This window comes from Ranitomeya imitator, chromosome 5, assembly GCF_032444005.1.
Source record: "Ranitomeya imitator isolate aRanImi1 chromosome 5, aRanImi1.pri, whole genome shotgun sequence".
Lineage (NCBI taxonomy): Eukaryota > Metazoa > Chordata > Amphibia > Anura > Dendrobatidae > Ranitomeya > Ranitomeya imitator.
The window spans coordinates 87,943,895-87,958,103 of NC_091286.1; the positions used below are offsets into that span (position 1 = coordinate 87,943,895).

Below are 14,209 nucleotides of genomic sequence, written 5' to 3' on the forward strand. Positions count from 1 at the left end.
AAACACGTTGTCAATGTTTTTTCAGCAATTTTGGGGGCATCTTTTTCTTGATGATTTTCTGATGTTTCTTTAAATACAATGAGCAATTAATAAAACACTTGAGATTTACAAAACGCTCAAAAAAAAAAACAAACAAAAAAAAAAAAAGACACCTTGGCATCTTACTAGACTTTCCATTAAGGGTAAGTTCACACAGGGCGTTTTTGTTGCTTTTTTTTCTGCAGCAAAACCTGATCTTCTTGGCATGAAAGAAACGGTGTCAAAAACGAAGGTTTAGGTGCGTTTTTTGGTGCGTATTTGGTGTTTTTTTGCTGCGTTTTTTTTGTCTCTTTGTCTGAATGTCCTTGGATTTTCAGCAGCAAATAATGATACCTGCGTTTTTTTCAACACCCATTCAAGTCAATGGGTGAAAAAACGCAGCAAAAACGCTGAAAGAACTGACATGCTCTATGTCCAAAAAAACACAAAATACTGATCAAACAAAAAACCAGTGTGTGTGCATGAGATTTCTGAAATCTCATAGGCTCATGGTACTGTAAAAAGCAGCTGAAAATTAGCATAAAAAAGGCAGCAAAAATGCCCTGTGTGAACTTACCCCAACAGTTATTGCATAGTATGTAGCATCTTTCCAGGGAAAACCACTGAAAAACGGGCACGTCCCGGCTTAGAAACGCACGGCGTCTGAAAATCTGAGGCAGTCAAGAGGTTTGAACACCTGAACATATGAACAAGTGTCGTTTTTCCATTGAAACCAATAAGGACCATTCTTTTGTGAGCTTTTTCTGTTTTTATGAACAGGGTCGCTGAAAAAAAAAAAAAAAAAAAAAAAAGGCAGGCCGCACTTGGATGACAAAAGTGCGGTCCGATTTTCAAGGACAGTCTGAATGCAGCACATGGCGAAAGTTTTTTTTTTATTCTCCACATCAGAAAAAAAAAAAAAAAGAAAAGGATCACCATCATCCTGTGATTACCACAAGCAGCCTGATTTCTCAGATGAGAAAAAAAAAAAAAAAAACAGTTGTGTGACCATGGCCTAAGTGTAAGTGTTCTCAAAATTAGGGTAGGGCGGCATGAGCGTATAAAAAAAAAAAGTCCAGAAAAGTGGGACGATTTGTTTCTCACGGTCCGTTTTTTTAGTGCAGCAGCCATTAATCATGTACAGTTTCCTATGTAACAAAATGGCAATGTTTATCCTGATCCTACACTGCGGCATCCCATTTTTTCATCGCTCCCATAGACTTCAGATGGCAGATGAGGTTTAACAATGATAAATGTAAGGTTATACACATGGGAAGAAGGAATCAATGTCACCATTACACACTGAATGGGAAACCACTGGGTAAATCTGACAGGGAGAAGGACTTGGGGATCCTAGTTAATGATAAACTTACCTGGAGCAGCCAGTGCCAGGCAGCAGCTGCCAAGGCAAACAGGATCATGGGGTGCATTAAAAGAGGTCTGGATACACATGATGAGAGCATTATACTGCCTCTGTACAAAGCCCTAGTTAGACCGCACATGGAGTACTGTGTCCAGTTTTGGGCACCGGTGCTCAGGAAGGATATAATGGAACTAGAGAGAGTACAAAGGAGGGCAACAAAATTAATAAAGGGGATGGGAGAACTACAATACCCAGATAGATTAGCGAAATTAGGATTATTTAGTCTAGAAAAAAGACGACTGAGGGGCGATCTAATAACCATGTATAAGTATATAAGGGGACAATACAAATATCTCGCTGAGGATCTGTTTATACCAAGGAAGGTGACGGGCACAAGGGGGCATTCTTTGCGTCTGGAGGAGAGAAGGTTTTTCCACCAACATAGAAGAGGATTCTTTACTGTTAGGGCAGTGAGAATCTGGAATTGCTTGCCTGAAGAGGTGGTGATGGCGAACTCAGTCGAGGGGTTCAAGAGAGGCCTGGATGTCTTCCTGGAGCAGAACAATATTGTATCATACAATTATTAGGTTCTGTAGAAGGACGTAGATCTGGGGATTTATTATGATGGAATATAGGCTGAACTGGATGGACAAATGTCTTTTTTCGGCCTTACTAACTATGTTACTATGTTACTATGTTACTTCAATGGGCGAGTCTCCTCCGATTTCCGGAGTGAAATCTTCCATGATGTTTGATTGCTTTTCACTGACTGAATCCGCATGTGAAAAAAAAAAAAAAAAAACATTCATCTGCCGTGCGACGTTGATTAAGTTGGTCTGAGTGAGATCAGATTTTTTGACGGATAGCGCTGGGACCAAACATACGGTCGTGCGTGTTCATCCTTAACGGATGAATGGGATATGAAGAAAGACTACACTCGCACTGCATCAGATCGCAATGCACACTAGTATTTATGGGAAAGACCAGTCCGTAATACCGGGACTACACCGGAACAAAGTGATTCCAGCAAGTGCGAACGTTTGTGAACGCTATTTTCCATTGTATTTTAGCCATTAAGAATTTTAACTTACAAGAAAAAATCAAAAGCGCTTTTCTCTTTTTAAGCTTTTTTTGAGCTTTTTTTTCTAATGCAGTATTTCGGAAAAAATGACTTTTTTTCTTGCCTTTTAAATGCCAATATTGTGGCCGTACGTGATGAAATTTGCTGATATCCGAAACGATGAGCATCGCCCTGCCTATACCTTATTAAGAGGCCGAAATGGAGCTCCCTGTATGATGCATCAATTTTGTGCAAAGGTATGTTCACATATCGGCTTCGCTTTTTTTTTTTTTTGGCAGAAGGAAAAAAAAAAAAAAAAGCACGCACGCACGCACGCACGCACGCATGCATACACACACACACTTCTGTGAAAACTTCATGTGAACATACCATAAATTAAAAAGGGTGAAAGAAATTATTATTATTATTTTTTTTACATTATTTGCACTATATAGATACGATTTATACTTTATTTTTAAACTCGTACTTTGTTTTGGAATACATGACAGCAGTAGAGTCCTTCAAGCTTTGCTCCCAGGGTAATTTTCCAGAGATCCAGTGGAGCAAACAGTATGCGAGGATTTCCAGGTCCCCTCGTCTGGATGGGGCTAGGAAGAAAAAAAAAAAATTAAAATAAAATAAAATGAGAAAAAAAAATAAAATAAAAGGAGGGATGTTTAAAAATGATGGAGTATCAGAATACATTTTTGAGGAATGCATCGACGATTAGTGATGAAATATGAAAAAGTAAAATAGGCAAAGTGTTTTGTTTGTTCAGCTGTATTAAGAGCGCGAACGCCCAGTCGTTTTGGCTTTACACCACAGACAGCCGAGTGACTTGTTGCCGGGTCAGTTTTCTTACCTCCTCTAACTTCATCCTTCCTCTGTCTAGCCTGTCACATGAACTTGATCCCCATGGCCTCTGACATGATCCAGACAGCCCATAACCCAGCACCAACACTTTCTCAAAAGAGCCAGGCAGTAAAAACAAAGAAAGAAATGTCTGCGACTAAATTGCTAACACATGTTCCAGGAAGTCCATGGGGTCCACACTGGTCATACAGAGACCATTTGAGTGCAGACTAAACACTGATGGCCTTTCCTGTTCCATCATGTTCACAAGCTGGACCGTAAAGGTAAGACAAAGCTGCCATCTAGTGGACAAGAGCGGAACTCGCTCCACTTTACCACTAAACAATGCACTTGCTCCTCTAAGATTTCCTAGAATCAGCGGCCGCCGACCCCAAATAATTCACCCCCTAATAGAAATCTAACAAAAAACACAATGACAATCATTTTTTCCAAGGTTATACTTTTTTTTTTTTTCTTCCACTTAGGCAAAAATATAAAAAAAATAATTGCTTTATTCAAAAGAAAAGGAAGGAGTTAAACCTGGAGTGGGAGAAAAAAAAAAAAAAAGAAAAAACTCGCAGCGCGCAGATCTTCATTATGCCGTGTTTATATGCGAGATGCAAAGCAGCTGATATACACACCTATGAAAGTTACTCGCAAAATATTTCCAGCCATAATTTAAAATTTGTTTTATTGTGTTATGAATATTTGGAGAGCGGCTTCTGGGGGAAAGAAAAAAAAAAAAAAACACGAAGGAGGCGAGCCGTGTATCAATCACTAAGGCGAGATTGGAGATGGATATTTTATCTGCTGTTGCGATTGGAGAGAAAGATGTGATCTCGGCGGCTCGCGGCTGGTAAACTCGCGGCGTAGTTTATGGGCTTTCGTGCAGCGAGAAGTCACTCGGCAAACTTAAGAGTTTCATTTAAAAAGTCGCCTATTAAAAATGGTCGTGTCGACGTCACAACTGCCCGTGTTACTGTATAACAGTTATTATGGAGGCAGGGGACAGGACACACGCACGCGCCATTAGGGTAAGCCATTATTAAAGGCCCTTCAGCCTAACAGAATGCTCCTCCGTCCCTTGGGGGCCGTTTATTTTCTGCACTGGCTTCAACATCGTCCTAATGTAAGACTTGGCTCTCGTATTAGAATAAAAACACAATCTCCACCACTTGCTGTTCTGTACTCATTTTATCAGTCGTAAATCTCCCGTTAACGGTGGAATGATTCCATTCATACACATGTGTTCACTAGTCCTATTTCCATCAGGTCAATACCGGATTACAGCCTTGGAAAACCGGCCCATATTCTTACAGATCCAGGCAAGTGCGAGTCTACCGAAAATACTACTGGATGGAATAGAAAGATAGAAGAGAAAGATAGATAGAAGCGATAGATATAAGCGATGAAGAGATAGATAGATGTGATAGATAGATAGATGATAGATAGATAATAGAAGCGATAGATAGATGCGATAGATAGAAGCGATACATAGATAGATAGATAATGGATAGATAGAAGCGATAGATAGATCGATAGATGCGATAGATAGATAGAAGCGATAGATAGAAGTGATAGCTAGATAGGTAGATAGATAGATATGAGATAGATACAGTGGGGCAAAAAAGTATTTAGTCAGTCAGCAATAGTGCAAGTTCCACCACTTAAAAAGATGAGAGGCGTCTGTAATTTACATCATAGGTAGACCTCAACTATGGGAGACAAACTGAGAAAAAAAAATCCAGAAAATCACATTGTCTGTTTTTTTAACAATTTATTTGCATATTATGGTGGAAAATAAGTATTTGGTCAGAAACAAAATTTCATCTCAATACTTTGTAATATATCCTTTGTTGGCAATGACAGAGGTCAAACGTTTTCTGTAAGTCTTCACAAGGTTGCCACACACTGATGTTGGTATGTTGGCCCATTCCTCCATGCAGATCTCCTCTAGAGCAGTGATGTTTTTGGCTTTTCGCTTGGCAACACGGACTTTCAACTCCCTCCAAAGGTTTTCTATAGGGTTGAGATCTGGAGACTGGCTAGACCTTGAAATGCTTCTTACGAAGCCACTCCTTCGTTGCCCTGGCGGTGTGCTTTGGATCATTGTCATGTTAAAAGACCCAGCCACGTTTCATCTTCAATGCCCTTGCTGATGGAAGGAGGTTTGCACTCAAAATCTCACAATACATGGCCCCATTCATTCTTTCATGTACCCGGATCAGTCGTCCTGGCCCCTTTGCAGAGAAACAGCCCCAAAGCATGATGTTTCCACCACCATGCTTTACAGCAGGTATGGTGTTTGAAGGATGCAACTCAGTATTCTTTTTCCTCCAAACACGACAAGTTGTGTTTCTACCAAACAGTTCCAGTTTGGTTTCATCAGACCATAGGACATTCTCCCAAAACTCCTCTGGATCATCCAAATGCTCTCTAGCAAACTTCAGACGGGCCCGGACATGTACTGGCTTAAGCAGTGGGACACGTCAGGCACTGCAGGATCTGAGTCCATGGTGGCGTAGTGTGTTACTTATGGTAGGCCTTGTTACATTGGTCCCAGCTCTCTGCAGTTCATTCACTAGGTCCCCCCGCGTAGTTCTGGGATTTTTGCTCACCGTTCTTGTGATCATTCTGATCCCACGGGGTGGGATTTTGCGTGGAACCCCAGATCGAGGGAGATTATCAGTGGTCTTGTATGTCTTCCATTTTCTAATTATTGCTCCCACTGTTGATTTCTTCACTCCAAGCTGGTTGGCTATTGCAGATTCAGTCTTCCCAGCCTGGTGCAGGGCTACAATTTTGTTTCTGGTGTCCTTTGACAGCTCTTTGGTCTTCACCATAGTGGAGTTTGGAGTCAGACTGTTTTACGGTGTGCACAGGTGTCTTTTTATACTGATAACAAGTTTAAACAGGTGCCATTACTACAGGTAATGAGTGGAGGAAAGAGGAGACTCTTAAAGAAGAAGTTGCAGGTCTGTGAGAGCCAGAAATCTTGATTGTTTGTTTCTGACCAAATACTTATTTTCCACCATAATATGCAAAAAAAATTATAAAAAAACAGACAATGTGATTTTCTGGATTTTTTTTTCTCAGTTTGTCTCCCATAGTTGAGGTCTACCTATGATGTAAATTACAGACGCCTCTCATCTTTTTAAGTGGTGGAACTTGCACTATTGCTGACTGACTAAATACTTTTTTGCCCCACTGTAGATAGATAGATAGAAGTGATAGCTAGATAGATAGATAGATAGATATGAGATAGATAGAAGTGATATATAGATAGATATGGGATAGATAGAAGAGAGATAGGAGAGATAGAAGCAATAGATAGAAGCGATAGGTAGATAGAAGAGATAGATAGAAGTGATAGCTAGATAGGTAGATAGATATGGGATAGATAGATAGAAGCGATAGATAGATAGATAGATAGATAGATAGATAGATAGATAGATAGATAGATAGATAGATAGATAGGAGAGATAGATCAAAGCGATAGATAATAGATAGAGATAGATAGAAGCGATGGACAGATGTGATAGATAGATAGATAGATGCAATAGATAGATGTGATAGATAGATAGATAGATGCAATAGATAGATGTGATAGATAGATAGATGCAATAGATAGATAGATAGATGCAATAGATAGATGCAATAGATAGATGTGATAGATAGATAGATAGATAGAAGCAATAGATAGATAGATAGATTTTATCTATCATATAAAATCAGGCTGCAAAGTCTCCCAAGTTTAGACCAAACCTTCAATATAAATAAAACTATATATTCTGCCCACAGACTTGCATTGGTACTTTTCATCCGTGACACTGGAGTAGGTGTGACATGTCTGAGTTTTGCACAGACACACGGTCCATGAAAAAACACGGACATGTGAATAGCACCATACACTATATTGGGTACGTGTGAATGAGGCATAACAACGCATTTAATTCACGCTGGATCCTACCTGCCCTTTAAATTTATAGCCTGGGAGAGGGATGTATTGGATTTAGGGTCCCATCAAAGAAAGGTCGCCTTGTCGCGGCTGGTGGGCTGGCATGAATTGGTCAGTTTATGGGCAGATTACCTTCATTTTTAGAAGTATACTCTATATGGCCGAAACGCAGTTCACTTTGTATATATGAAAGTTAGATCGAGAGATTAAACAAAGATACGACACAAACAGTCTTTAGCACATGCCGGTAACAGCTCTAAAATATAGAGAATTGTTGAGCACTATGTATAACGAACATAAAAACACAATACAAACGATTAATTCTCACCGGCTTATTGCCTCAACCCACATCAAATTCCAATACTAAATGGCTAATGAGTGAGATTACACGCAAGACACTCATCGCCACAGCCACACTATTCTTTCACAAGGCCTTATTCACATTTTTTCTGACAGTTCATGTCCTGGTTTTCTTCCATTTATCTACACTTCCATCAATCCTTCCTTCTAAAGTCTCATTCAGACTTTCAATCTTTTTCAGTACGAGTGCTATCCGTGTTTTTCACAGAAAGCACTCGTACATGGTCTATGGAGCCATTCACATCCAATTTTTTTTCTTCGGACCGAGTGATCTGCAGGAAATATCGGTGACCTGTCCGATTTTTATCTGAGAGTCGGATTAAAATCAGCCATGCGGCAGCGACTTGGTCTGAATCCTTCTAGAGCCTCCAATGGTCCTACTTGAATTGTAGTCCCGCCTTATGTATAAAACATTTATCCTTACTTCACCTATGAGCTACAGCTATATTACTTCCCAATAATTAGCTTTGATATTGAGCCAGACTTTATGCCCACATAGTCACTGGACCACCGAAGGGTGTTCCCGTACAAGACAAGCTACCATCTACCATACATCAAGCTTAAAGTTCACGACGGGCTTTCATATTCTACTACTTACTGGTTACTAGATGTTTACTTAGCGAATCTACACAAAGCCATTTTTATAGCCTACCTGCTAATGTTTATTTGGCGAATCTGTACATAGTATTACTCATGTTAGTTTATAGCCTACTACGTCATTTTATTTTATGACAGAACTAGATGCTTACTTAGCGATTCTCCACAAAGCATTACTTATGCTATCTTATAGCCTACAATGTACATCATTTTAAGCTTTTATGTTTATATTAATCTACTATATGTTCACCTGTCTCCCCTATTGTTATAGGGGCTTATTTTCCCTTACCTCCATATCCCACCCTTCCCCTCCGTCCCTCCCTAGCTTTTCCTGCCCGGTTAAAAAAGTTATAATTCCAATAAAAATCATTTGGGAAAAAAAAAAAAAATCAGCCATGCAAGTCAATGGGTCTGTGAAAAGGAGAAAAAAATAATAATAATTGGACCTTCATGGACCCTTTGAATGGAGAAGGTGGCGATTTCTTTCCCCTTTTTTCTCAAACAAGAAAAATCAGAGGACACTCAGAGTGTCAGGTGGCAGCATCAGAGTTCGGTCAGAGTGTCAGTTGGCACCATCAGAGTTCGGTCAGAGCGTCAGTTGGCAGCATCAGAGCTCGGTCAGAGCGTCAGTTGGTAGCATCAGAGCTCGGTCAGAGTGTCAGCTGGTAGCATCAGAGTTCGGTCAGAGCGTCAGTTGGCAGCATCAGAGCTCGGTCAGAGCGTCAGTTGGCAGCATCAGAGCTCGGTCAGAGTGTCAGCTGGTAGCATCAGAGTTCGGTCAGAGTCAGTTGGCACCATCAGAGTTCGGTCAGAGTGTCAGTTGGCACCATCAGAGTTCGGTCAGAGCGTCAGTTGGCAGCATCAGAGCTCGGTCAGAGCGTCAGTTGGTAGCATCAGAGCTCGGTCAGAGTGTCAGCTGGTAGCATCAGAGTTCGGTCAGAGTGTCAGTTGGCACCATCACAGCTCGGTCAGAGTGTCAGTTGGTACCATCACAGCTCGGTCAGAGTGTCAGTTGGTACCATCACAGCTCGGTCAGTGTCAGTTGGTAGCATCACAGCTCGGTCAGAGTGTCAGTTGGTACCATCAGAGTTCGGTCAGAGTGTCAGTTGGTAGCATCAGAGTTCGGTCAGTGTCAGTTGGTAGCATCACAGCTCGGTCAGAGTGTCAGTTGGTACCATCAGAGCTCGGTCAGAGTGTCAGTTGGTAGCATCAGAGCTCGGTCAGAGTGTCAGTTGGTAGCATCAGAGCTCGGTCAGAGCGTCAGTTGGTAGCATCAGAGCTCGGTCAGAGCGTCAGTTGGCACCATCAGAGTTCGGTCAGAGCGTCAGTTGGTAGCATCAGGAGTTCGGTCGCAGTTTTTCTCAGATAATTTAAAAAAATAAAATAATAAAATATTGCTTAATATGATGGTTTCTTAAGCTTTTACTATTAAACAGCCCATGAAAAATACAGCATCCGAGTGCGATGCAATTTTTTTCGCCGACTCGTAGACTTGCATTGGTGCGTTTGATCTGACACTTGGCTAAATATTGGACAAGTCTCGGTGCTTCTATGAGGACCGCTTGATACGTGGAGATAAACCGGACACGTAAACAGTCCAGGGACAATCATAGGTACGGGTGCACAGACCACACTTGTGCAAGAAAAACTGAACGAGCCCTTATTTCTCTCTGTGTGAATATCCCAACCTCACTTGTAGGTCTGCGCGGCGGTTTCTGCGAGTGTTCAGGCCATCCATCACAATTACAGGCTGGGAGAAATGCTTATTTGGCTGGGATTAAGCAGCAGATCCATTCTCATCTCCTAGTTAAACTCGGAGTATATGATAAAAGTGTGAGAGCACCAACGAATCCTTCTACAGATCTTTTTTTTCCAAATTTCTTCTGCGTAGCAAGCTAAATTAACATTTTAAACAGTACCGAGGGGACAGATCTGCTGCTGCATTCATTTAGGCCTGGGAGAGGAGACGACTCTCCAGCTACTGTAGTGCGCAGCGCATTATCAATGTACCAAGCAGCAGCTAAATGCATCAATAGGAACGTGACAACTTAAAGTGATTTTTTTGGATTATTTTGCTGAAGGATGCATAGAGCCTGCCCAGTGCTGCGACTGGCACCGCCGCTAACGAGCAGGGAAAATAATGAAAGGTCTGGTCCGGGTATTCTGCATATCATCACCTCGCACGCAGCTTACACCTATGTGGATGCAAATACCAAATACACAGAACACTTAGACGACTTTTTTCTGGCCTTTTATTTATTTATTTTTTTTTTTTTAACTATTTTATTCAACATATTATGTGTGGTATGCCTACAAAGAAATTAGATATTGACTGCTTGGCTTGCAAGGGAAAAATTCTGCAAAAAAATCTATAGCCTGCATTGATCCAAATCTTACTTTTAGCACAAGTAAAAATGTAACGAATTAAAATGGTCATTGTGACGCAGAAATGATTCTCTAATTTACAGGAACGCTGACAAAATGCAATTTATGTAGACAGGGTCTTAAAGGGAGTCGGGCCCATTTATCAATTTCAGAAGACGGCGTACTAAACCTACATTTTAATATATATATATATATATATATATATATATATTTATTTAACAGCACTATTTTTTTTTGCGCCCACATTACTTGACTGCAAAAAATAATAATAAAAAAAAAAACCAAAAAAAAAAAAACCACCACACTTCTATGGACAGTAATGCAACCAATAAGATAATGGGATCATATAAGCCTTTTGAAGTTTTCCATATGGTGCCGTTCAGGTGGACTAGTAATGGAAGAATAGCATTGCCCCAGGCGCCATTCCCATGCTCGTATAGGCACTGGCAGCTCGGGTCAAGCGTGGTCAACAGCAAAGCATGGCAAAAACTCTACATAAGCAAGTTCCCTTCTGTGAGGATCAGTGATCCCAATATGTGCAGAATTGTCTTCACGTCTTCTTCCAATACAGAAGAATACAACAAAGACGTTTATTTTGGAGAATTAAGAATACATATTTTTTCCCTGGAGAAAAGCTTTGATTTGGATACACAAATAACGGATTAAACAACTGAATAAATAGCAATTACCAAAACAGTGCATTGTTATAAGCAGAGGGAGCAGTGCGAACCATAAAAATGGCAACCTGAGGGATGGCATAACCAACAAAACCCATCCGCGGACTGTTGTACACCAGTCTACAGTACGCATCCAATTTATCTCTAGAAGACTAGGTGTCTTGTGCCTCATAGTCCAACGCTGCCCCCACCACAGCTTTCTGCGTACACTGTATATTGACGTCCAATCAGTGATGTGGGCGGGGTTATGCAGAGCACAGGATTTAGGGTACCGCTACATATGCAGCAGAGAAAACTATGATTCTATCGCGACTATGGCACCCAGTAAACAATATGATACATCACTGGAATCAGAGTTTCTGCCCCTACATTATGCTGCTTCCTCATCCGAGAGCAAAAACCTGGTGACAATTTCCCTTTAAAAGCCGCCATCCTGTCCCATGCTTTGGTTACTCCATCAGGAAGCACAAATAACTTAAAAGGAATGGATTGTATGTCGGAATTGCTAGCTGTTCGGAAGTGCTCACGTAACTGAGCAACTGTATGTCCAATATGCATGGCGAACCGATATCTATTCCAGAATGGATAATCCGGCCACTTGACGTCATGGCTAATACAAGGACTATATGTTGCTAATAAAAGTGTCAAGGTATCAAAAAACTACCACAAAAACATTACCCAGTTACATAAAATTATTACAGTTTGCAAAAAAAGCAGCAACATTAACGGAGCATTCCACCGAGGGAACCCGATGACCATACATCCTCTAACTCCAGTCCTCATGGCCGACCAACAGATCTTTTCAGGATTTCCTTAGTATTAGGCCGGGGTCGCACTTACCGTAAGGAAAAAAAAATCGGCCCAAGTCTCCCTGCCGAGAGTTGCACCAGTGTTCTCCGTATGGTCATCCATGTGTAAATGTGTTTGCAATGCGATTTTCACGCACCTATGCATCCGTATGACACGCGTATGGCTTTACATTTCTCACTGCTTTTCTTCTTTGAATTTTATGGCTCAATGGGCTGAAATGACAAAAACGTGTGCGTATTTCTCGCAAGCTACACTGATGGTTCATGTGGTGTCCGATTTTTTCTCGCACCCATAGACTTGCATGGGCAAGACTCGGCCGATATACGTGTGCAATCGCAGCATGTAGCGAATTTACACCGCACGTCGAATACGCCCGAGAGAAAGAAAGAAAAAACTGATGGTAGCTGCCCCCATAGATTAACACTGGTCCGAGTGCTATGTGATGTTTTCTCGCATATCACTTTCCTGTATTCTACGCTAGTGTGACCCCGGCCTTACACGGGTGATGGCATTATTACGGGTGCAAGACTAAGGAAATCCTAAAAAAGTGACCTGTTGGTGGGTTGTGAGTCTTGGAGTTGGGGGAACACTACTGTAAATGTCATAGGGAAGATCTCCTGCCGAGGAGTAGAGATGAGCGAATTTGATTGGGTCAGGGACTATTCGGCAAGCTATAGCGCTTACCAAATAAGCTGCAGAGGGAACCTCAATACATGGAGCATGCCGGCTGATCAGTTCGGCGCTGCATGTGTCGTGGCTGCACATGCAGCTGCAGTGCCCGACAGCTGATTATTGGGAGCGCTACAGGTATCTGGGTTCCAGATGCAGCAGATTTTGCTTTGGATTACATTCAATCGAAGGGTGAATTCCGCAGCAAATCTTCACCCTTTCTACAACAAAATCCAGAGCAGTATTTACCACTGCAAGTTTTGCTGCAATTTTCCTGCTTAGGGAGGTCCCTTGGGAACGTACCCTAAATAGATGTCAAGATGTAGAGAATTTGAAGCACTGCTTTTAGACGAAAGTCCAGGGTAAAACTCACATTTTCAATAGATATTTTTTCCCCACAAAAATTAGCTTTTGATTTTTAATGCATCCTATGAAGTGGATATGCTGTGGATTTAAATTTACATGCAGATTTTTTTCCATATCATGTGGATGAGACTCGTTAAAGTTTCTTCCACTGTGCTGCTATAACATACTGCAAGGTGCTGCAAATTTATGGAAACCCCTTTAAATGGGTTCAACAGTAGACCCAAATTTCATTGACATGTGCTAAAAGAACTGTACAATATCCCGTGTTTTACTGCTGCGCCCCAAGATCAGTGCTCAGACACCGAATTTTTGGAACATGATGCACTACCTGTGCCCATACTTTTAGCAATATTTGTATAAATCTATAGAAGTCCCATGATTATTGGCTCACAACATAAAAAAGTAGCGAAAACGACTAACATCTGTGACACATAGTCAATCCTACATGCTGAAATATATTCTCCACAGTCACAGATCAGGACCGAATATCGGAGAACGGGAAATGTTTCCACAGTGCCGTCTTCACCTGTGAATTTATAGTTCTACCTGTATAAATGGAAGCAGCTCCGGAGCCACTCGAAAATGATTCACTACTGCTTGAAAGACATGAGGCTGCAGATAATGTGTAATTTATTTCTCCATTCTTCCCCAGTCTCCTAAGTGACAATGTTTCCCTGCTGATAGACATCCTTAACATACCCATGCTCCGTTATTTTTCGCTACAAGAAAAAAAAAAAAATGGCACTTGATTCTACATCTGCCACACTGGGCAGTCAGGGCACAATGCTTGGACTATGGGAGCCCTGCATGTTATTTTAGTGTACCGTATGTCTTCTAACATTGCCATTTGATATCTGCCAGCTATATGTTAGGTAATAAAATACAGTTTGCATTTGCAACTTTAGATTTCATTCATTGATCAAACAGTTGCCTTCTGCATGCAACCACTGATAGCACGTAGTGATATCATAAGAAACATTGCTCTGCTGCATCAGTCCAAACAAAACCCGAAAGAAGACCTGTCATATGCTCAAAAATATGGAGTTAAATTACCTTTAAAAACAATCCCTGAGCTCCTCTGAATTTCCATTTTG

At 41.1% G+C, this 14,209-nt stretch overlaps 1 protein-coding gene across 3 annotated transcripts in view; it reads right to left on the bottom strand.

Annotated features, from left to right (window-relative positions):
* VRK2 (VRK serine/threonine kinase 2) overlaps positions 1-14,209 on the bottom strand; it is a 95,989-nt gene that overhangs the window by 46,762 nt on the left and 35,018 nt on the right. For all 3 annotated transcript variants that reach the window (XM_069768908.1, XM_069768910.1, XM_069768909.1), the window contains one exon: positions 2,929-3,049. In XM_069768908.1, the coding sequence (XP_069625009.1) occupies positions 2,929-3,049 (121 nt within the window). The remainder of the gene's footprint in view (positions 1-2,928; positions 3,050-14,209) is intronic.